Here is a 26413-nt window from a genome sequence, read left to right as displayed (position 1 = left end):
CTTGTTTGGAGCCGTGTTCCTTGCAAGGCCATTTGGGAGAGCTTAATAAAACTTAATTTTAATAAAGTGATTAAAGCTAGGTTAAAAAAAGTGATTTATATGGTACACAATAAAAGAAAGTATTACTTAATAATTTAGTTCCTTCATTTATCCAGTTAATAAAAGAATAAAAAGTGCTTACTCGTTAGAGTGGCCTTCCATGGTCCACCCACCTTATGTTACTTACAAATAAAGCCTGATATTTATACAGTTAATAAAGTATTATATGACAGTATTTCAATTTTGTTTACAGATAAATATTTATTTAATTAAGTCTACAAGGACAGTGTATAGATAATTTCAAATGTTAGTAACATCAGTTCAAATATTATTAGAACAAAACTACTAATCCTTATAACTTATACATATATCCTATATATGCGTTCAAAAACAGTAAAACCTTTATCCAATGTGTTCAATTTTGAATATCGTTTATAGTATAAGATATATAAAACATTACCTCTATTTTCAAAGTTTAGACAAGTTGGCTGTGCATGTGTGCATTAACGGTGTATTGCATACGGTCGCACGCCTCGGTTCTATGTAGTACAGTTTACGAGGTCTAACGTTATAGCCAAGCTTACGTCGTAGCCAAATAGGATAAAATATATATTTGACCTATATTCCATGTCATATTTAAATATGACTAAACAGTATGTGTAAGGAATATTGATTTGGTTTATTTTAAAGTAAAATGTTATAAAGTTCTATCTATGTATATTGTTAAGTATGTTTGAACTTCGAACTTAATCATCTTAGAATGTTGTTATTTAAATAATTCTAAATGCGAAATAAATGACCGTCTATAAATTGAAGGGTCATTGAACTTAATAAATTATTTCTTAATAGATTTATTCTTCCAGTAAACTCGTGGATTTTATACCTTTTACAATTATTATATAAATACATGTAGGGGTAATTTTAATATATTACAGGAAATAAACAATTTTAGATAGCATCACTTTATACAAAGAATAATTTTCTTATGCAAGATAAATTCACAACGGCAAAAAAAAAACAAAAAAATATTGCCTAATGAATTGAAGCGGTCGTACCATAAATTCACAGACGGCTTGCGGAAGGCCAAAAGTCTGAAAATCAAAAACGATCTTCCGGGCGCCTGATAGTCGCTGAGGAAGGTTATAATTATCTTGACCCGCATCATCTGTTACAATGGCGACCGCCCGCGGCGCCTCGAGTACAATACGAGTGTTCTTCTAAAAATGTTATTTCTCTGGCTACTAACCATTTATTTTTTCCCATCATTTTTATTTATGACTGGTGACCCAAAGTGGCTTTTTACTATTATTTTACTGATACCACCGACCGCAAATCATATTAAACAGCAATTGTTGAATACGTTTTGAAGGGTGAGTGAGCTAGTTGTAATTACAGGCACAAGGGACATAACATCTTAGTTCCCAAAGTTGGGGTCGCATTGGTGATATGTGAAATGATTGATATTTATTACACCACCAATATATGTGGGCAGTGGTGACCACTTACCACCTATTTTACAATTAAAAAATGTTATGATTAATTGTATTCACAATAGTTTATTAGAAAAATAGTAAGCCCAAAGATATAATTCTGATATGAAGGGCTTCCTCTACTATGTTCCTGCACTGCAGATTGGGACGCTGGGGGGATATTATACATGAGTAAGAATTCATTTCGGCTAATGTAGGTTTCTTTCCATGTTATTTTCTTTCCATGTTATAGCGAATAAGAAAATTTGAACGTTAATTTTAAGTCAAGATTTGAAATAATCTTAAAAATCGGTCACAACGAGATCTTATTACGGTTTTTTCCTTATTTAGGGCTCTCGTGATTCGGAAATTAAGGCTCATAAATTATCGCTGTGGTTATTTAAGGTCTATTCCAAAAGTTAGTACCGGAGTTAAGCCAGCAGTGTTAACATGATAAAACGAGTTTACATATCGATCACGCGGTAGACACAGTCGCATTAACATCTATTTTAAAAAATCGGACGTGCTTAAGTGCTGAAAGTATTTTTTATATTAAAAAGGCCCTAGAATTTATGATGCGATCCGTAGTTGTCAGATACCAAAAAAACAACACTTCTCCTTATAAAGAGGTTAGTCTTTGGACTACATAGTACGAGTTGTTTGAATTTAAAAATAAGAAAGACAATTATTGTTTTAAATGAAGGTACAAGTATTAGTTATGAATAGTTATTACTATAGAATGAAAAAATGTTATGATCAACTCAAATCAGAAACTTCCAAAAAAAGATTAAATTACGGGAGAGATTTTTATTATGGCATTTTTTTGTCGATTGTCTTGGACACTAGTCGAGGATAAGTTCAAATGCATAGATTCTAAAATAAAATGTGTAAAATATAGATTAAGATATAAAAAGGTATTAATGAAGCGACAACAAAATAAAAAAAAAGAACGTGAATCATGTCGTGGACACAAATATCATATGTGGAGATAGAATTATTAATAATAAGAAATTAAACGTACAATACAAAATAAATGTTTTAAATAACTATATATTATGGTAAATAAAATAGTTTTTGCAAAAAATTACTTAAGGAAAAATCTGTGAGACTTTTGTATATCCAGAAAACATTATTGGATAATATAAAGTAAAATGTCGTGTTTCGATTTCAGAGTAAGATATGTATATGGTTGAATCAAATTTCTTAAAGATTCTTTGAAAGAAGTCTTACAAGTTTCGAAGTTACTTCCTTGTTCATTCAGACTGTCAGGTAAAAGCCAATTTTGTGCCGACGAAAGCGGAATAGAAATGTCCAAATTAAAGTGCAGTGTACATTTTGGGGAATCGATTACCTTTAAAAGCCTTGGAGTAAATGTAATTACAGTTCTGATGCTGTTATTATGTAAATATGCTGTGAATTATATTGAATATTTCCTGTAAAAATAAGTTGAAATATTATGATTGAGTAGATTTATTTAAGACTAATAAACATTTCATATTAAACCAGCTGCCCAGCTCGACTTCTTACGTAACATCAAATAATACAGACACTCACATAATCAATCCAGTCGTCTAGAAGTTTAGTGTTATACACATATACAGACGAATTATGTATATATATATATATATACTAACTGTATGTCCCACGGGTAAAATCCACACAAAGGTACATTTGCTATTTCCTCCGAAATAAGTACCTATACTAAATTAAAGTCAACGGTGCCTTTAGTTCGGAGATCTCGTGATAAGTCAGTCTGAGATATAGAAAATATATGTTTAATCGAGATGTGTTAAGAAATCCCAGAAGTACGTGAAATAGCCTTAACGAATTCAACCATCTCGTGAGAAATTACGATAAATAGCGTCAGGAAACTCTAAGAATATATATTTTAGCTCGTTTTATTATTCGATACATATGTATAATGTTTCGTATTAAGGCGGAATAATGTTATGAACATGAACTATCGTTAAGATCCTGTAAACATGTAATATGATTATGAGATATTGTACCACCTGGTGGTAGAGCTTTGAGCTAGCTCGTATGGGTAGGTACCACCCATTCATCAGATATTCTACCGCCGAACGGCCTTACCCAGTATTGTTGTGTTCCGGTTTGAAGGTTGAGTGAGTTAGTGGAACTACAGGCACAAGGCACATAACAGCTTACTTCCCAAGGATGGTGCATCGGCGATGTAAGGAATGGATAATATTTCTTATAGCGCCATTGTCTATGGGCGGCGGTAACACTTACCACCAGGTGGCCCATTTGCTCTTCCACCTACATATGTCATAAAAAAACGTTGCGAAGGTATCCTCTCCCTTTTTGAGGAGGAGGTTTGAGGATTACTCCACCACGCTACTTCAATACCTTTTGGTAAATACATGTGGCAGATTCTCATCCACCACGTGCAGGTTTCTTCACTATGTTTTTCTTCGCGAGATGAATTATAAATACCAATTAAACACATGAATTCAGTGGTGCTTGCACCCGGCTGAACTAAGAATCATCGGCCAAGATTTTTTAACCACTGGACCGTTACGGTTCACATGAATAAATATACTAAGTATGCATTGCTAAAATTGGTTGGCGCAGCCTTTTGCCTTATCAACGTTTATTTTATTGTATTTAATTTAAATTGACTTCTAAAAAAGAGCATTTATATAGTTAGCAGAAGTTTTGGAAAACTATTATAAAATTGAATTTTTTAAACGTTGGTTGAAAATTAATATTTTTTATAAAGGGAAAATAATATATATTTAAAATAAATATTACCAACCAATATTTTTTTATATTTTGTTTGTAGGTGTTTGATTGAATAAAATCATATTTTTATTAATATAGGTAATAAAGTTTGGCAAATGGACCACCTGATGATACGTGGTCACCACTGGATATAAAGATTGATGTCGACTGTAAGTAATATTAATCATTTCTTATTTCACCAAAGACTTTGGGAACTACGATGTTATGTTCAATATGCCTGTAGTTACTTTGGCTACTTCAACCTTGAAACTAACATTCAGAAGTACTGCGTATTGTTGTTTGACGGCAAAATATGTGATGCATAAAAAGTATCACCAAGTAAACAGTGTACAGTTTTTCCGCAACTATTTACCTATATGTTAATACAGTATTTGAAAATCCAATGTCTGATATGACTTGCATTTGTTAGCGAGTGTACAAGTTCGCTTCAGTCGAAGACTTGTTTCCATTGAGGCGTCAATAACTTGTGACGCTTCCGTTCTGATTGTTTTGAAATTCAATTAAACAGAACTGGTATATACTAGTTTATATCGTTGGCCTTATTAAATTAAGTTGAGGGTTTTATGGATCATTTATTTTCTCGCTGGGAGCCGATGGATGCGTGAAGCGCAATTCTATCATCGTAGAGATCCTTGGGGAAAGTCTTCGTCCAGTAGTGGATCTCCTTAGGCTGAGATAATGATTGTTTTTAATAATGTAAGTAAATGATCACAACTGACCATGGCATTGGCAATACCATAATTGGTTTAACCTTACTTCGCCAAAACGCCACTGACCTTGGAATCAAAGATGTTAAGTCCCTTGCCTAACCTGTGGTTACACTGGCTGATGACGATAATGATACTTAGAAACTTGGCTGCAAACAGAAAAATTACAGCCCATAAATAATCATACAATTAAGTAGATTCAGCATAGATTGGTGGATCACATGACATTTCAAACTTCCCACGTTGATTTCTTCACGATGTTTGATTTATCAATTAGCATGAGATGAATTATATTTATATATAAACACGAATTAAGCACATTAAAACTTAGCGGTGCTGCCTCGGTTTTGAATCCGCTACCTTTCGCTAAAAAACACTTATTCAATCGACTGGCACATTTAAGGCGTATTTATATTATAAATATTTTATTTAACGATATATTAATTTATTGAAGGTCTAAATGAGGTTTTTGTATACTGTAGATTAACTTAAACAAACGTATCATTGCTCTAAAGGTAACTCGCATTAGCCTAATTACTTTGAATGGTTGGATTTAACACAAAAACTCTAATTAATGAATCATAAATACCGGGTCTTAATTTTAACATCGAAAGGTTTTGCTAAATTTACACAATCTAAATATTTGACACGATGTATATGGATTATAAACGAATTTGTTATATTAACTTACGAAAGCAGCTCTCATCGATTACATTAAAATTAAAAAGGCTTAGATACATTAAATTAAGAATCTACTTACTATAATTTTTAAAAGAATTGACTGACATACAACGCAAAGCATACTTCTAAACATGGGTTCAACAGAATGAAATTCTGTACAGAAATTTCCACTGGAACGTAGATGAGCACTAAGAAAGGATTTTTTTTTAATTTATTGTAATCAGGGTAAGAAAATATTAATCGAAATTCGTCATTTCTGATGTTAGAAACATGAAAATCGGTCATTAGGCCTATGTTAAAATGTTAAAGGGCCAGTTTCAGAAGTTTCCAGTTTCATTGCATTTTATCACTTAAAAGAGTGAAATTAGAGATGGGTTACACAGATAGCGTGCCGTTAGCGAGGTAAAATGAGGATATGTCATAATGGCAAACAACTGTAATATAAAAGAATATTTTGAGGGTTCTTTAATAATGGTATACAGTTATATAATGATGATGATGTCGTCCGGCCCATTGCGGTAACTGCGGCCAATCTTATGGGAGACCAACCAACTCCATAGGACATATTAAAGTGGACAAGTGTTACCGTAAAGACTCCCTCAAGACTAAAGGTGCACTCTCGTAGTCCAATGAGACAAACGAAATGACCGGAAAGAGTTCAGGCGCAAGGAACAACGACTTTAGGTACATTCTGAGGCAGGGAGTGTACACATTTCCAACTTCTAGACTTCGGGCTGTTAGTCTGATTTTTTCACATCCTGACACGGGGGCTTAACCCCAGAACCTCGGGATTTGTAGCCTTATGTCAAGCCACTAGACTAACGAGGCAATTGTTATATAATCTTATCTTATACTAAAAATAGGCTTTGATAATAATATAAATGTTTGACTGTAAAATCGCCTGTTGCACCTCATGCAACTTTTGTGTAGCAAAATTGTAATTTTTAGTTTTAAGTTTGGGTGCAATAAGAGTTAATAAATAAATGAACCGAGATGGCCCTATGATTAAAACACGTAAATCTTAATCAGACCCGATCGAGCATCTCTGAATGTTCGTAGTTTTCATTTGTATTTATGATTTAATGTGAGTTCGTCGGTGAAACAAAATATCACGGTGAAAGTTGGACGAAAGCCTGCCATATGTGTATCCACCTGTATTGGAGCAGCGTAGTAAAATGACCACCAATCGTTCTACTCAAAAAAGAGAGCAAGCCTTAGCCCAACAGTAGGAAATTTACTAGAATCTACGTCATATACATAATTTTTTTTTTAGAATGTCAAGTTAAATACGTATATATAATTTTTAAATTACCTAATAATAGTATTGAATACAAAAAACACGTTCAATATAAATTGTTAATTCACTTTATGCTATGAGTAGTTAAATATTAATCGTGAAGGTTAACATAAAGCTAGGCTTTCTCATAGTATTATAAAATGTATAGTAACTTTCAAAACTGATGACTTTGAAAGCGTTATGTAGCTTATAAATTAGCTCATTATCCATTTTTACGATAATGGCCTGCCCACACTGTTACAGCCACCGGCACCAATACTTCTCACTAATAAATGTGTTTATAAATCATATGATTAGAATTTTTTTTTTCTTTCGCAGATTAATAATAATTAATCATAATGAATTATAAACTATTTTGAAACTACAGAAATTTCATTAAGGTTTATAGGAACGCATTAAATACATATGTACTAAATATACGTGTTAAATAGATTGAAATATCTATATTTCAATCTGGCAGTTCTGAATTAATATGCTTAGAGAAAACTTTCGAAATGGAACTTTCGAAATGTTATAAGCTTTATTCGAAATAAAATTAAACCTTTCCATAACCATAATATGATCATGGTAACAAAGAGGTTTATAACTTAAAATTGATAGTTTCAGAATTTGAGCTACACATTCTGCTACGCTCAAATATATTATAATTAATATTAAGGACATCCAAACTTTGCTTGACCATTGTTTAAATTACGCTCGGGACATTCTTGGAGCCTGTAATTCAAGCCTTTATGAAGTGACTTATACCTTACCTTAGAACATATATTTTGATAGAAGTAATATGTTGCTTTAACGTTGTTTTTGTAAGCAATGCATAAAATATTATTATTACTTAAATTATTTAAATTGACAACAGATAACCTGACACTGTTAGATTTCTACTCAAGTCATAATTGTTATTAAAAAGGTATAAAAAATATTAGGATTTGTTAATGGAAATGTTATAGGATTTCGTTACATAACATTATGGTGACAGCTTTTTAATTACAAACGAATACAGAATATATTTCTATAGAATGTACTATTATCTTTAGGCATTAACAAATATAAGAAAAAACCAGACTCTCGTTTTGGGATGATATCATTACAGTGACGGAGAAGGATCAATGATTCCATTACGCTATAGTAAGTACGCTTGCAATATAGATTGTCCCCAATTACTTGAGAAGTTCCTATTTCGAGTTTCAGCTACGTCGTGCGCCTATTACTCCTTAACGTTCCCCACTCTGTACAGTACTAGGCGCAAGCTCTATCATCCCCGGCTTTATAAACTTTGGACTAGTTACAATAATCATATTGTTGTGCATTCTGACTCACTTGGCAAGTTCCTCAAAATAGTCTCTAGCTTTGTTTATTTAACTTGAATTCAGTAGTTATTGCTCTTTGCCTTCCTCATTATGCAATTTTCATTGTTTTTAAATAGTATATAACAAAGTCTACAAATTACAATTTCAGACAAATATATAAGTAACATAAATAAATAAATAAAATTTACTAAATAGATAATACATATATACCTAATTAATATTTTCTTGCTAGATGAACTTCTCATTATCTTTGTTAAAAATTGCACCCGCGCGAATCCGGGGTGGGTCGCTGTTTCAGCATATAATAATAAAGTGACTTTAAAATAGTTTAATATATTTAATTTTAATATATTGTAACGTTAACGGCTAATCGATAACGATAATTAAATTTATGTTATATAAAAGATTGTGACACTGAAATGATTAACAATAAATTTGTTTAAGCAATTGTGGATTAAATTATTTTAAAATTCATACACCATGCCACAGTATTTGCCATTCATCTGACCTTATATAAATAAATATAATATAAGTATATATTTTTTAAATATTTTTTAAAAAATATATACTTATATTATTATTATACACTAGTGGTAGTGCCACACTGCATACCTTCGGGTTGCAGCCGAATGGGCCGGCACGCCCGGGGAAGTACCACTCTCACTTAAAATCGGCGTAAAGTGGTAGCTGTGCTACCGCGTTTCGTCCAGTATGTGAGAGTCCCGGAGGCCCGATCCCCCTCCCCCCAAAAACATAATGGTTGTGCAGAATTTGGTTTCATTACCCCAGGAGGGTACCATCAGCGACTGCGGTGGAGAATCCCTCTCTGGGCATCCATGCTCAGAACGTACACCACCTGAGCAGTGATGCCCAGGCTGCCCTTCGAATTCTGGGGGGGGCAATTTTGCGCTCGCCACTGTTCGGGGCAAGCGGAGCAGGCATCATAAGGCAACCCCTACCACCCACACTGGACTTCTGCAACATAAGGGGACTCAACTCCAACTTGAACGCCGTTCACTTTCACCTTGAGACGGCGAAGCCGGCCTTGCTCTTTCTTACCGAGTCCCAGATATCCTCTCCTGCCGATATGACTTTTCTTTCTTACCCCGGGTATAAATTGGAACATTCCTTTGTACCACGAGCTGGGATGTGCGTTTACGTCAGAGATGATTTCTGCTCTCGACGTCTCGGCAGCCTTGAAGGGCAGGACCTCTCGAATATCTGGCTGCGTGTAGACTGCGACGACCATCCGCGAATCTACGCGTGCCTTTATAGGTCCCATAGCGGTAATGCCGAAACCGACCGACTGGTTGAGCACGTCCAAATGGCTACTGATTCCTTGCTGCAGCAGATCCCATCCGCAGAGATCGTAATTCTTGGCGATTTTAATGCCCACCATGCCGAATGGCTTGGATCACGCACTACCGATCATGCGGGTAGATCTGTTCTCGACTTCGCTTTAGCATATGATTTGACACAACTGGTCACCTCGCCAACGCGAATACCAGACGTGGAGGATCATATACCTTCCCTGTTGGACCTTCTGCTGATTTCCTATCCGGATGGCTACCAGGTTATCGTCGATTCCCTCTGGGCTCGTCGGACCACTGTCTCGTCCGGAGTACATTGCCGGTTGCGCGGTACTCACGACCTCGTTTCGTGGGCTGCCGCAGAGTGTGGCACTACAAGTCAGCAGATTGGGATGGGATGCGGTCCTTCTTTGCATCCTACCCATGGGGGCAGGTTTGTTTCTCGCCGGATGATCCGAGCGTTGTTGCTGACTCTGTCGCCGATGTGGTACTTCAGGGTATGGAACTGTTCATTCCGTATTCTGCGGTCCCCATCGGTGGCAAGTCCCAGTCCTGGTTTAGTCGTTTCTGCAAAACGGCTTCACACCGAAACTGGGAACGCTACCAAAACTGGGCTAACGCATCGGCGTCTCGTGATGTAAATACCAGCGCATTCAGAAAGGAATATAACTCTGCCTCTAGATCCTTCAAAAACGTGATTGCTAAGGCGAAGACGGAGTACATTGGCAGAATTGGCGAGAGACTGGTGCGCCTCCCTTCAGGAACACGTGCGTTCTGGTCTCTCGCTAAGGCTGTCTTAGGGAATTTCTGTCAGCCCTCTTTTCCATCTTTGCACAGAGACGGTGAGTCATTGGCCTATACAGCTAAGGATTTTAGGCTTTCTCTTCGCGGCGAACTCGACTCTGGATGACCGAGGAAAGTCACCACCAACAATCCCGCGATGTGATACCACGATGGCGGAGGTTAAATTCCGGCAAAGTGGAATACTGCTCTCACCTCTGGGCGGGTGCTCCCCAGTACCAGCTCCTTTCATTTGACCGTATCCAACGTAGAGCGGCTCGAATTATCGACGATCAAGGCCTTTCCGATCTGCTTGATCCTTTAGCTTTGCGTAGAGATGTTGGATCGCTCTGCATCTTCTACAGAATTTATCACGGGGAATGTTCCGAGGAATTGTTCGGATTAATCCCGGCTGCCGAATTTCACCTTCGGACATCTCGTCAAAATTCCAAATATCACCCGCACCACCTAGATGTCCGAAAATCCACAACACCGCGATTTTTAAGACATTTTCTGCCTCGCACAACCACTCTGTGGAACCAACTTTCGGCAGTTTTTCCGAACCGATACGACTTGGGAACCTTCAAGAAAAGAGCGTACTCCTTCCTGAAAGGCCGGCAACGCACCTGCAAGCCCCCCGGTGTTGCAGATGTCCATGGGCGGTGGTAGTCACTTTCTATCAGTTGAGCCTCCTGCTCGTTTGCCACCTCTTTGTGGATTGGCTGTTTTTTAAAGGTGATCATAAAAGACGGAAAATATAAAGTATTGGGATTCATTTTCTACATATTATTTTTAAATAGTAATATAATTATTCCTTATGTCACTTGTAGAAAATAATCTCTCAATCAGATCCATTCTCTAAATATGGTTCTAACACCGGGTGCTAATTTAAAAACCCTTTGCGATGGAATTCTGTTCGAATTGTTGAAGATCCCAATTTCCTTTAGGAAATTGACAGAGCTTCTTGTGGTAATCTTATGAATCGTTGAAGGAAAATTATATTTATGTGGTATATTAAAATGCTTATTACGTTAAAGCGTGTTTTTGTCACTTATTCGAATATATAGGTATCTGATCTGTGGCTTATAACAGATGATTACCGATATCGAGCCATAACTATAATATAATATTATAGACTTTGGAACGTATGTTTGTGATAATCGGTTGAAATTTTAAGAGGGTCAATGGATTACCCCATAAATTTCTAATAAGTCCATTTAATTAAATAATTTTTTACCATATTAAAACATAATTAAATATGCTTAAAATACACATCTTAGGGATGAGATAAACATACCAATGAAAACGCAATATATTTTTTTACCATCATGTTTCAATTTTTTATTTAGAACACCCAGTATTAACATACCCGTGCCGTGCCTAGCAAAACATCAAAAGTATTAACTTTTGGTGGTTAATGGTACTGTGTGTAGACTGGCACTGCTATAATCTAGAAAGGTTCCTCCCGAACTTGGTGGTAGTTATCACACGCTAATCAGATATTCCACCGCCAAACTACAGTACTCATTATTGTTATGTTCTGGTTTGAAGGATGAGTAAATACACATACATATAATACATACCACCTTAGTTTTCAAGGTTTCTATGACTATCGACGGTGGTGACCACTAACCATCAGGCGACCAATTTGTTCGTCCGCCTCATTACTCGTATATCATAAAAAAGATTACATACTATAAAACAAAAAAGCGAGAACTATCTTTGACATATTCCGTTTGCTTTTGTTGAAATTAATTCGACTTTATTAAAAACAATTCTTATCAATTCCAATAAAATTGAGATAAATGACAGGGATAATTGCAGACCATTTTTCAAATGTCTAAGGACACATTTTATGGATCAACCTTAAAATGAAATCATTTTTCACACTAATCTTACCAGCGACAAAAATAAAATTATCTAGAATTGATTTCATACCAACGGCTTTAGATATAATTTCGTCATATTTTAATAGTATAGTAATCTTATATATTAATAGCGTAATCCGATTTTTGTCCCAGTGATTATGGGACAATAGCTTCACATAAAAAAATCGGTTATGGTATCATTTTGAAGAGCTCCTGCCGTAGATGTGCAGAAAAATAAAGAGGATTCTTGATTGCAATTTACTAACAAATAATTAATTTTAGAGGCCGGAAAAATGTTACAGGCTAGCTAGAGAGCGGCTATACTTAATATATAGTTACGAGTAATTTGTTGTATTTCCTTTTTTAGATAGATAACAATGTCCTTTTTATTGTACGAGAGAAAATAGTTAAACTTTTTCCTCAATTTACAAAAAGTTATTTTACCTAGGACAATTTGGTGTTTCAAGCATTTTTATAAAGAACGGAAACTAATCGAGTTCTTTTATTTCCAGAGTGTCACCAACAGGTTGGAATAAATAATCGCTTTACCTTTTAAACTTTAATATCAGAAGATTTAGAAAATATCTAGACTGAATGATATATCGAAATAGCCTATGCTGGTGCCACATATATTGCAAACTTGCACATACGTATATGACGGTGGAAGATTTGTTATTATTGTCACTTACTTTTTATATTATTCAGTTGTCTCTCATAACATAACCGTTACGTTTATAATAATATTCCTAATTCTTTCATACATTTAGTAATTTAAATTACTGAATTATTAGGTAATCGTTAATTACTTTAATACTACGCCAAAGATTATGTTATTAAAAGAAATCAAATTAATAATCGCATGTTCGGCTTTAGTTAATTTCTTGAACACGGGAATTATCTTTTTTATTACTTTATTTTCATGAAAAGTTTTAGCGTATTATTTGCGCAAGAAGTTTTTCAGTTTTACGTAGATAAAAAAAAACTATTTATACGTGTTTATTACAAGGCAATTAAACTCGTGTCTATTTGTGTATTCAACAATGTTTGTGTCAGTCTGTATATGAAATTAGTGAACCTCGTCAAAATCTCATGATATTTAAGTACATTATTTACCTTCAATCGGTAACAATGTTATAATTTCATGCGCTTGTTTGTTTTTAATATTCTGCGTATGAAAGAAACCATGTATATTAAACTCGTATCTACTTTTTTTAAAACAGCTAAACCTTTAACCTAATTGACTTCTGAATATTTAGTAGTAGTTTTAATTTTTTGTTTAGTATGTGATAATTTCAGTAACAAATATTATTTATTGTTTCAGATGACTGGAGTTAATCATCCGGATTATGTAATTGATATCTTAAAAATGACGACAACGCATTGCTTCATAAAACATATTACGAAAAAAGTATAAAATGAGAAAAAGCTTCACGCCACCAAAGATAGTGCACATAATATGATCTAAATGCCTTATTCAAAAAAACAGTGCGCTGCTGGTCGCAGGCGCCGACTATGTTCGACTCGACTAAAGGCGCATTGCTAGTAGCGCCATCTCTGTCTAACAGCTCGTGTTGGCCCAATGGAAAAGGTTGGCCGTCGACATTTCCAGCGACGGAAGATATACTGAAAGCCTTTTTCATTTTTGCCTTATCTATGGCTATTGTTTTTTGCAATTTGGTACTTATTTGCGTATTAAATAATCGCAGGTATATAAAGTATATTGATAATCAGGTGAGGGTATTAAAAGTTATTTTGATTTTATGATTATAATTATATCTTTCTCGCTCAAGTGACACTTTTTATTGCATACTTTATCGTTAACTAAATAAAAAATATTCTTAATAGCAACACCAATACTGGAGATTAAGTTGACAGCTCTGACCAACTCCAAATGAACCAAAAAACCAATTATGATCTTAGCAGGATAGCCAAAGATTTGTTCACACGAAATGTTCACATAATTCCAGACTATCAATAATAATACTAATACTTAATATTAGATATAAGGCAATATTTTACATAACTATCACAGTTCTTAGAATCTGCAATAATATGATTGATTACCTATGTCTCAATTTTTTGTAAATATACATAACACAAAACACCTTGTGTATTGTAAATAAACAAATATCGTATAATTTATGCTTTTCCAAGATACTTTGGACAAACTTATGTTTAATTGCCATAGCTACCGAATAACATAAATTAATTATAATATACGAACTGATAACTAATTCACTTCATATTCCTCGATCCCGGTTGGAAACGCATGTACCAGTAAATATTTGTTATTAATTATCGACGTCAGAATGTTTATTTTATGTTCAAATACGAAATATCCGATGAAAGTTCGTAAATGTATTGCTGTATTCACACGTCTCATTAACTATTTTTATTTAGTAAACATTTCTAATTAATTGTATTTTATTTATTTGTATTGAGTCTATTAAAGAAACAGTTAATTATTTACAGCCAAGGTATTTACTGACTTCTTTGGCGCTGAACGACTTATTTACTGGGATTCTTATCGCCCCCGTGGCTCTCTTGCCTGCGTTGTATAAGTGCTGGCCTTACGGCGAAATATTTTGTCAGATACAGGTAAAATAAATTGTATAACTGTATATTTTTTTAAAAAGTTTTTACTCGAAAATATAAATACCGTTTATTTCGAAACATTGATGTTTATAAAATAGAACCATTAAATCCAGTCGAAATTAAAAGATACAACAATGTATTTCTTAAAAGTTACCTAAACGAGAGACGAGGAGAAAATGAGGAAAGTTAATTCTTGTAAAAAGTTCGCAATTGAGGAAGCGAGTTTAAAGGTAATCGGATACTCATTTTTGGTACAATTTAGTTTTGATATTTCGAATATGAACAAAATATTCAAATCTACATCGGATACTTTCGGATATCATATTTGATAATATTTTATTACTAAACAATACTAGAGTATTATTTAGGTGAACTTCCTGAACTTTATTAGCCCCAATTTTTTTTATCGTCGGCATGTTTTTTAGTGACCGAGCAGACATGTAAGATGAGACCTTAAAATAATTTACTCTTTGAAAGTAAGGCTTTATTTACCTCGTTAACCCGTTTTATAAGGCCACTCAGCATCCAATATCATTGTTGTTATTGACATAACGCTGTGTAGTAAAAGGCTGTTTAAGATTTTTTTTTTATTTCAGGCGCTTTTAAGGGGAGCTGTGAGTCAACAAAGTGCTGTTATTCTAGTTTGTATGGCGATAGATAGGTACTTGTATCTGCTACATCCAAATACTTATCATAAACACTCCAGTAAAAAGGTAAATACAAAGTAAATACTTTTTGGAAATGAAAATCGCAATAAATTCCCCCTGGATTTTCGGTACTTCTAAAAGCCGAAAATCCAAGGTTGTATTCAAAGACGGCTTTGCTTAATAATACCTTTCAACGTTGAAATCTTTTCTCTAAGTAGCTTAAGAAGTTCTGGGTGTTAGAATTTAAATATGATTTAGATACAAATACAAAGGCAGATCTGATCTTGCAGATTAAGTTTATGTTATATATTTTAACCTAATAACCCAGTTCAATACCAAGAGGTTTGATTTAAAATTGTTCTATTGAATGTTATTTGAGGGTTTCATACAGATAATTTAATCAGTTTAATTGAAATAGTTTTAATTTAATAAAAACTCTTTGGGAATAATTCAGTACGATTGGATATATACATATCTGTTCTACACATTTTATTCATTAATAAAAAATGCAGATAAAATTGTCATTGATAGATTATTTTTCTTGCAGGGTTGCGTTTTAATAATAAGTATAACTTGGATTCTATCAGTATCTCTATTTGCCATTATGGTTCTACCTCGAACAGGATATTATTTCAATTCAACGGGTTTGATGGCATGTGACGTATTTCACAGTAGAATTGCATTCAGGTAAAATTCATATTTTTAATATTATTTTTTAGTGGCATTTACATTATTTAGTCTATCTACAATAATCTAATATTACCATATGAAAAAAAAAATTAAAGATATTTTTAACAATTTTGACCATAAATAGATATCTAAAAAATCCTTTTTTCGTAGTTTAATTACATTGTAATTAATTTAATTTATATTATTTATTTCCTTTAGAATTCTAGCTTGTTGCGCGTATTATTTTCCAACAACAATGGCGCTGATGTATTGCTATGGATCAGGTTTTCATGTTAGCAAAACAAGAAGTAAATGTAATCAAGACCCCAGACCTAATGGTGTTCCAGTACCTTGCAATAAAAATCACAGTGATCTAGAAACTATTGTAAGTTTTTATGTTGTAATAAATGTACGAAAAGGTTTTAACTCGGCGACTTTTAAATTTACTTTCTGTGTTAAAGCAAATTCAGACTCCAGTCAGGCCGCATAGCGTGAGTACATCTCGTACAATGGCGGCAATGTCTCTAGGATTTATAGTAATGGTAACCCCGGCCACTATACAAGAAGTAGTAGCGGCATGCACGGGTTGTAAGGTATGTATTTTCTTTAAAATGCTTGTTATGTAATTTTTATAACAATATTAACATTTTCTTTCAATTATAGGTACCGCCATCGTTAGACTTTATTGTCACATGGTTAGCTCTTAGTGACAGTTTTTGGAATCCGTTCTTGTATTGGCTATTAAATAGTCACTTTAGGAGAATAAGCAATGAGCTAATTCAATATTATGTAAGTGTTAACTACTAAATTAATTTTATTTATAATGAATGATACTAATAGTTCATATTTTTCAGTATCATTATCGGTTACCTGAATAATATTAATAATGTCATTTTTCTCTAATAGCTATGTTGCCGAAGAACAAAGTCATTTCAAAGTTTTGAAAAACCGACTGGCTGTTGTGGGTCCCCAATTACCTCAGATGGACTACATTCGAAAGGAGAGTTTGAGGGACTTGGTGAAAAATATTGGGGAGAAATTTTGGAACGGACAGTATCCTCCAACTCTCTTCACGCAATTCAGAAAGCTTGTCACAGAGACCCCATGCGCTGCACTGGATCATTTAAAGGTTACCCGAGCGGAACTTGTAAGCATGGATCAAGATTTTTTGACGGCTATGGACCCACTGATTATAGACAATTAGATAGATCTGCATTTCAAATCGAACCTTGCTCAAGACAATGTAGGTTAAAGACATCAGATTTCTGTTTATTTAGATCTGGACCTGGCCTTGAGTGTGGACGTTCCCGTTCCAATCTTAGTTTGGACGAGGGAAACTTCAGCAAAATTTGTAATGGCAGGCATCCAGAGTTGTGAGAGTTCCGAAATTGTCCGGTCTTCGGGCATAGAAGTAATAGCATAGGTATGTATCCTGGAATAGAACATTTTAATTCAAACATAAAGTGGAAATTCGATGAATCACCTTGTACGGAAGATGATGATATGCCAAATTTAGAGCATAATTTGGATAGAATACGTAGTTTGAGTGAAGAGAAGAGTTTCAATGCGTATGGTATTAAAGAACATGATAATTTATTGGAAGTGGAAGTGAATGATGTGATTCAAGACGATTCAGATGATTTCAAAGACTTTAACGGTAGTGGTCGTGAATGTTTCGATGAAAAAAGTGATTACGGAATTACTCATAAATTTTCCAGAAATTCTTCACTCTCCAATAGAGAACTTGATGTAATTAAGGAGAGTTCCAGAAGTTCTAGTGATACTGAAGTAACATTGACACGATGATTACCGAAAGTGACTTTTCATAAAGCAGTGAATATTGTGCACTTAGAGACTGTTCCGAAGAGAAAAACTAAAACAAATGTGTATTTTGTAAAGTAGTATGTTCTGTAAGTAGAAGTGTCATAGTTTTTTTAAAGATGTAAGTATTTTGTAAGTATGTGGACCAGTAGAATCAGGTCTATATTTTGTAAAATATTCCAGTAATGTTAACAAATAATATTGTATTTACGTTAGTTGTATAAATTTCACATTCTGAGATGTGTTTTATGAATATAATTATTGTTGATTAATTACTACAAATTGTATTTTGTGTGTTAAAATATTGAACATAAACTAAAAGATTGTAGAAGCAGCAATGTGGAAGTCATTGATAGTAAATTTTGTATTTTTTGTAATAGATAAGTATAAATATTAGCCAATGAGTAGTTGAACTTAATAATATAATTATTTCTCCTTTTAGTTAATTATAAAGGTTCCTGTGAAATATGTAGTAATAATAAAAAGAATATTATTTTAAGATTTATAAATTTTAAGATATAAAGTATACTGGATCATCTGTTGCTGCTATTTTGAATAAATTCAAATAATTATATTTTTTCTCGATCAATATGAATGTGTTTTTTTTTTGTAAGACTATTTTAAAAAAGACTGTTTTGTCGTAAATGACGATATTCTCAGTCGCACATGTTTATCTTAATGTGACGAAAACAAATTATTAATATGTAATTAAATGTTAATTTTACAAAGAAAACGGAATAAAATTCAATAAGCAACTTTTATAGTTTTATTTTGGTAGAATGTAGAAAATAAATTAAAAATCTTAATGGGCTGAAAAAGAGGAAGGACACATTTAAATAGATATTTTTTTGTATAAAAAATCAATTATAAATAAACAATAATATTGATTATATGTAGTAGGTAGATATACAGAATTGAAATAAAATAAAATCCTAAATCTACATCAAATCTATATCAAAATTAGCTGGTAAGTAAGAACTGGAAGAGTGACCTGCATTATTTAAAATATATTTTAATTAACAAACTAATAATTTCACAAAAAAATACATATTTTCTAAATATCAAATCAGCAAAGTTGATCACAATAAAAAAAGGTTTATACGATTACATTTAATTGATTTCAATTCAGCTTTACCTACGCGAGAAGTAATACCTTCAAATTAATTTTACCTTTTATTGAAGTATTAAAATAATTTAGGTTTTTTCATTGTTTCAAACAAACCCTAGAAAATGAAACCACATAATATGTTCGGGCCCTAGCCTATTCAGTTTTTTCCGCAATGCAGTGCACTGGCAACTTATAATTTCTTTTTATAGTGGTTTTATAATGGAACGTTCATTTAAGATCTTTGAATTTTAGCTGTGTAAAAATTTTGCAAATAAGTTTTTGTGTAATAAGTTATGTTTCATATACTATAGTATATTTAATTCATTTCTTTATAAAAAGGATTAATGGGGTAGTAGTAAAGTGCCGCAGGCTATACGGGCCTCCACTTCTAAAAATAAGAAGTTCGGGGCGAAAGGATTTCATCTGACACAGGTATCGGTTTGTTCACGATTTTCTTCATATCCAAGTATGACGTTAATTATAAGCACAAATTAAGCAAATACCAGTACGTTGGGTATCAACCAGTTATCAATATTTAATTAGTCCAGTTTGTAGCAAACATAAACGAATAGATGTAATTCAAAGTAAAAAAATAAGATTTATATCATAGATCCTATTGAATACCGCCAACTTCCTTTGATCAGAATAATTTTAAGTTTAAAGAGTAACATGGAGTTTAAAATATATACTTGTTGGCAGGGCTTTTTGGAAGTCCGTATGGATAGGTACCACTCATCACAAATTCTGCCGACAAACAACAATTTTCAGAATTGTTGTGTCCCGATTTGAAGTGTGAGTGAGCCAGCCAACTACATGCACAAGGGAAATAATATCTTAGTCCTCTAGGTTTATGGTACATTGTTAAATTGATAATATTTTTACGGTGCCGATGTCTATGGGCGATGGTGACCAATTAATATCAGGTGGCCTCCCTGTATATATATTTTTTTCACTCTCATAATTCGATAGAAAGACAATTTCCATAGCTATGACTGCAAAGAGTTCAGGCGCAGGACTTGCACACTCTGGGCTTCTACTGAGAATTCCGCGACCGATACCTGTTTTTTTTTCCAAGTTATTTTATATTTCTCCAAACCTCCAACACAGAATAAAATTATATTATGGATCTTAAAAAATTGCCTTCCTATAAATTTAGTTAGCACAAACAATTTTTCTACATTTTCTTGGCTATCTTGAATGCTAATCCTTGATATCTTAATCTTAACGAGCAATTGAAAACGCTTGAGCACCTACACAATATTTGCATAAGGTTTACATTTGATGTTCGTAAATATAACGTCTTTGAATTTCGCAAATACTTAAGTGGTTCCGATTCTGACTCCATAAGAATTCTTCTTATTTACCCGAGCTCTTCTTAGTTAACCGAAGATTGCAGGTTCAAAACTAGGCGAGTACAATTGAATTACCATGGGGTTAATTTGTGATAACAATTATTAATTTTGCGGTCTTAATTGAGAAAAATTGAGAAACAAAAAACAAAAACAATCAAACAACTGCAATCCACCAAACCTTCTTTTCAAACGAATTTTCGACGAGGAGTCTTCGCTCAGCACTCAGCAGTAGCATATTTACAGGCTAGTCGTTCTAGATTAGACTCTAGAATATTGCAAACATATTACAAATATCTAGAAACAACCATTAGTATCATCATTCACTTGAACTTTTCCATTTATAAGTGGAAACTATTGTGTGTTTTTCTCTTCCGTTTAACTCTATTTAAACTCATATCATCAATTATTAAAATTTTGTAAATAATAGGAGAATAATGTTTAATTTGAGCTATATTCAATTATATTGCTATTTCGTAAGAACATAATCTCGTTCGAAAAATTTTGAATATCGATTCCCGACACCATAATTTGATGTGTCTTTTAAAAGTTATTACTCTTACGGTTATTGCAACATTGAATATTTTTAGTTTACATTAAATACATAATAGTCATACACACACAATTGCACAGTGTTGTAGAAAACTATTATCGTGGTAGTTGGAGTTAATATTTCAACTCTATAGGAATTAAAAGAATGAAAAATAAAAACGTTTCTTGCCATCGTTTTATGAACAGGGCGAAAATTTTATTGGTCTTTAAGCCTGAAGCGATACTGAATATAATGTTTGGGCTTCTTATATAAAATTTTATCTTAATACTGTATATCACTTATATTTTATAGTAGCTGTATGGTTTCCGATGCTAACGCGTCATCAACCATACTCTTCCAGTGTAATACTATAGAAATATAATAGAATCAAACTTAAATTTTACCTCGACAACATAAGCAGATACTGTTGTTTTAATACTTGTAAAGAACAGTTTATTTGTTTCACTATTTTTGTTTATGTTTATAGTCTCAATAGCACTACAGATTAAGAGGCGCTATGGAAGTCACCGGTTTCATAGTAGATGATGGGCAGATATTGTCAAACCGCATTTCTTGAAACAGCCTTTAACATAAATCGATGGGCAGTACAGGAACTTAATATTCCTCAAAAAAATTATCGATACCAAAATTTGTTACTCTGTACAAAAATGATACTACCGTTCATATGATGAGAAATGAATAAACTAGATATATCATAACAAATTTAATGTTGTCGAAATAAATTGAAAAAAGCACTTAATGAAATTATTAATAATGATTTATTGCAAGAATATTAGGTTAAAATAATATTGTAGTTACGTTAATATTGGTTATTCATAGAATTATGATGTATCGTTATACAAAATCCTTTTACATTTAAAAAAAGGACAGAATTTCAACGTAAAATATGATAAAAGCTCAAAGGAAAATCAAAACGAAGCGTTATGTGGCGGAATATAATATTTTTTGTCGTGGGTACATTTTCTGTGTTCGTAAGTTATGAGTATTTACAGGTGAACAATACTTCAACCAGCCATTGTGAGATCCTAAAATTTCTTTTATGTCATATTTACTGATGTTCATACTTACGACTCATCGTTACCTTTAATCATAACATAAATAAATATTTACGAGGATTTCGTCGGAATTAATTCTGACAAAATTATTTTGGATATTATTTTAAAATAATGTTGTAATAATAAAACTTATTTATTATAATTTGCATATTATACTTGAAATCATATTATTTGTATTGATTTTTAATTGTACTGTATACATTGAAGCTATAGAAATATCAAAACAGTGAGCATTTAATTCATTATGTTTAAAATAATACTATGTAAGATATTGCCTCCACTGGTGACAGGAGGGCTGGTTCACTTTTTGCTTAGGGGATCAGAATTGCTAGCATTCTTGCCACTATTCCAGGTGGTCATGATTTGTATAGTAACTCTATTTTTAATTCCGTTTTGTATATAGTTTAAGCTTTAATGTTATTACTTATTAATTCTTATGTATATAAGGATAAAAGCTAAATAAACAATTATTAGAATTACAGATTAAATAATCTATCAAAGTAACACTACAAAAAGTTGATAGTTATCTTTCGAATAAAAAAAATTGAAAGTTCATAAGAATATCGATGATAATATTGGGTCGAGTATCGGTCATTCTAGAAAAACCCTGGGTCTGGTCGTTTGGATTCAGTTGGGGTCGCTAGGTACGTGATAAGTTCCTTTGTACTGTCGTAGGCTCGAGATTTTATGAAAGGTATCTTAAGTTTCGCTTAGTATCAAAGTCATTTGGTTCCGAGTGAAAAGTGCTTTTGGTTTTTCTTTGTGAAATTTCGTGCCTTCTCTTAGAGTCGGGTATAGAGTCAATGCAGTGCAAAGAAATGAATTTCTAGAAGAGAACGTATTATGTAAAGACTTTATTTGGTTCCATTTTTTAAAAAATATTTTATATACTTTTTAGTTGACGGTTCGTAAAATATATCTAAAAAAAACAATTTATAAATACTGCTTACGGAGAAATTAATCATTATATAACAAAATAAGAACGTTAAAAAATCGCTTCTAGACAGATTTTGTGACATTAATTAATATAATTTAAAAATAAAAGGGTACGAAGTGTTTAAAAATAAATTTTGTATTTTTATAATATAAGCTCAAATAACATCACAGAAAACAAAACCGCTTATTCATATCAAATACGCATAACGCTGCGTAAATTATTAAGGAATAAAGTTTATCGCTGTTTTTTCAAGTCATTATAATTTATATAAATTTTTCTGTTTTACGTCACTGAATAGTCAGGAAATGAGAAATAATGGTGTTGCGTGACATCTGTTTATGAATTATTTTTTGGTTCCTTTGTGAAAATGATTTTCTAAGTTGACATGTCTATTATGTGCTGTGAATATGCGTTCTTCTTAAAAATAAAATTATTCACGAACATCGAACAATTTTAACAGATGGGAGTTAAAAAAAACCAAAGCTTAAATCAGTTGGTTAACAATGAATATCAGTTTTCTTATAGTATGATATTTGCCATTGCTTCTAATAATAAGATCCTCATTAACGCCACTAAAGAAACCATATATATTTTCTTAAACTAACGTCTTCAATTTTCAGCTGTGTAATAGAAATTCGTTTTAAAATTAATTATCCCAGATTTGTTTTATATAGGCGCTGAGTTCCCTCGAGCAACGTCACATAAAATAAAAATAAGAAAACACCTTGTATCAATTATTTCATTTAAATATTGAACATTCAATTCAGTAGGTAAATAAAATCAATGCAACATTATCTTTTCAACGTATCCACATGCATGGTTCTCTTAAGCTAATACACTGTGGCTGTGTCGTCTAATGCTTGGTTGACACATTCTGTCATTTAAATGTTGTCAAAGTTTTAAATGTTGTCTATCTCAATACTACTAATCAGCACTTTTATAAAAGTCAATCAATTAATTAATTTGATAATTGTAGTCAGATAAATGACAATTCAAATTGTCATATTTTGATCAAATATTGAGGAACTGAAAATTATACAGATATTTGTTTGACATGAATTTACAAAAGTTGAAATTTAAATTTAAAAATTACTAAACAAATTCACAAACTAAATTAAAACTATTTATCTCGATAGATTTTCTCAATTTGTAGTAAAACTTATTGCATGAAAAAATAAAAATAAAAATATTAGTTTATTATTGATTAGGGAAATATACGTATTTAATTATATATGTGTGCTAAGAATAATTAACGGAGTCGTACGTCGTATACTATTTTCAGGAGATATTCTTAGGCATAATAATATTATGTTATTATAGGAGAGATGAAGCGCTTGGTCACAGTGAATGTATCAAACGTGCTCAGAGTCTTTATGAGGCGTAATCCGGTAAGCCTGGAGCAACGACCAGTACACATTTCAGTCATAAACTTGTAATAAAAACTAAACGACTTTTGTTGTTATAGAATAAATCTACAGATTAGTTTTTAGAGCTATACGATATATTTAAATTTCGAACAGTTTCAATATAGCGATATAAATTTGTCTACAACATCAATGAATCGAATGCAAATGAAATATATAGTATGGTTCGCTTTTGTATTTCCGCTGTTTGAATTGTTGCCAAACTTATTCTTAGTAAATTGTACATGTTTTCGCAAACAGTTTCCCTCACATACATTATTATAACAAAACTTCAAACAAATCTTTCACAAGTAGGTAGGTATCTGATAGTAAACTACATTCAGAAAGTTTTCCATTATATATAAGTTTTGTTTTGTTCGCATTGTGAAATGTGAATAGTGTTTAGCATTCGGACCCGCATTGAAAAATACTTACGTATTAAATTAGTGTTGAATTTAAATGCATTTTAATAATAAGCAAATATTTATTAAAGCATTTCAATCTTCTCCGTTTATTGTTATCATCGAAATAATTTCCGTTCGATTTTACATAGCTTTTAACTATTTAACATATTTAAAGAGCATAAATAGCTTTATATAGTGTTGATATATGTAAAGTAAATATAATTTAAATTAAATATATATATATATAAATTTAAGTTAAATAAATATAATAAAATTTTATTATGTATAAAATATTAACTAAGATAATATCAATAAATAAAAATAGAAACATTATCATTTAGTTAGTTATCAGTTCGTGCTAAAGAAATATCATAATAATGGCACTAGAAGGTATAAAGTCGAAGATTTCTTATGCCGTACGTAACAAAAAATCCCTGCGCTTACGATATATACTTTATCTGAAATAATAAAATTATATTATTAAAAAATCATGGAATCGCTTTATATTAAAACCTTAGCGTTTTGCTTTTATCTCAAAAATGTGCTAATTAAATCCAGAGAGCAATAAAGCGAAGCTTTCAATCAATTTTCAATACCTTAGTGATATTTCTCAGAATAATAATTGCATTTCATTCGTAATTTTTGAAGATTTGATTAATTATTTAATTGAGAGAAATATAAGATACAAGATTTCAAGCAACGAAATTCTCGAAAACTTACTTTCATATATTATCGAAGCGGAAATGCTAACAAATAAATACACCGCCAATAAAAATATTTCAAATATTATTTCAGATATTTCGCATTAATCAATTTTAAAACTTATATATATAAGATTTATTTACAATAACAATAAATCCAAATAAAATAATAATTAAGGTTAATTATGAGAATTTAGTTATTCTGAGATATTTCTTTTCACAGCCCATGTTCGCACATCATTCACCAGATTGTTATTTATTTATATTTATCGTATTTTCTGTTATTTTTGAAATAATTTTAATCAAAGAAATATATGTAAAGGTTGATTTGGGTAAATTTTAACTAATAAGCACTTATTAAGTCTATAAAAAGTATCAACGGTTTCCTAAATCAGTTAATTTCCAGTGTTCTGAAAATCGGTTAATAACGGTTAATAAAATATATACATAGATATCGGATTCACTTAAATGAAATAAGGATTAAAAAAACATCGTTATTTAATTTCTAGACGTTTTCATGTAATCGGTGAACTTATAGTAAACGAAACGCATCTAAAATATTATAACTGCCTTCCATTTTTAAAGTCGGTTAAAAGCTCGAGCGAGCGTCAACATTTTTTAATAAAAGCCAACTTTAAGCGTATGTGCTTCAGGTGGTGATCGTTTCAATAAAATAGTTATTCAATAAAACTTTCTACGAAGATCGTTAAACCCCCGGTATTAAAATCTAGATAACTTACGAAATTTATTATGTACCTACTAATATTATGTGTAATTTTGTATCTTACAAAGTAATGGAAGGAAACTGGAAATCAGGTTATGCCTGATTTCTGTCGCATGATATCGAAAAAAAATGTCATACGATTTGATGTTTTCTTTATACATCCTGAAATTAGACTTTAGTCAAATTTATACTTAGTAGGTCATTGTGGAAGTCTGTCTGGCTGGTA

At 32.2% G+C, this 26413-nt stretch overlaps 1 protein-coding gene across 1 annotated transcript in view; it reads left to right on the top strand.

Moving 5' to 3' along the window:
- Positions 1 to 18709, top strand: part of LOC113402592 (trace amine-associated receptor 8c) — a 55764-nt gene extending 37055 nt beyond the window's left edge. Inside the window, exons 2-9 of the mRNA XM_026642885.2 lie at positions 13543 to 13952; positions 14694 to 14819; positions 15413 to 15529; positions 16011 to 16150; positions 16352 to 16517; positions 16594 to 16725; positions 16796 to 16921; positions 17039 to 18709. Of these exons, the coding sequence (XP_026498670.1) occupies positions 13734 to 13952; positions 14694 to 14819; positions 15413 to 15529; positions 16011 to 16150; positions 16352 to 16517; positions 16594 to 16725; positions 16796 to 16921; positions 17039 to 17509 (1497 nt within the window). The 5' untranslated portion in view covers positions 13543 to 13733 and the 3' untranslated portion in view covers positions 17510 to 18709. The remainder of the gene's footprint in view (positions 1 to 13542; positions 13953 to 14693; positions 14820 to 15412; positions 15530 to 16010; positions 16151 to 16351; positions 16518 to 16593; positions 16726 to 16795; positions 16922 to 17038) is intronic.
- Positions 18710 to 26413: the final 7704 nt, after the last annotated feature.

Source organism: Vanessa tameamea, chromosome 11 (genome assembly GCF_037043105.1).
Source record: "Vanessa tameamea isolate UH-Manoa-2023 chromosome 11, ilVanTame1 primary haplotype, whole genome shotgun sequence".
In the NCBI taxonomy this organism is placed as follows: Eukaryota; Metazoa; Arthropoda; class Insecta; order Lepidoptera; family Nymphalidae; genus Vanessa; species Vanessa tameamea.
Note: the sequence above shows the minus strand (reverse complement) of the source record. Positions and strands in the feature narration are given on the sequence as shown.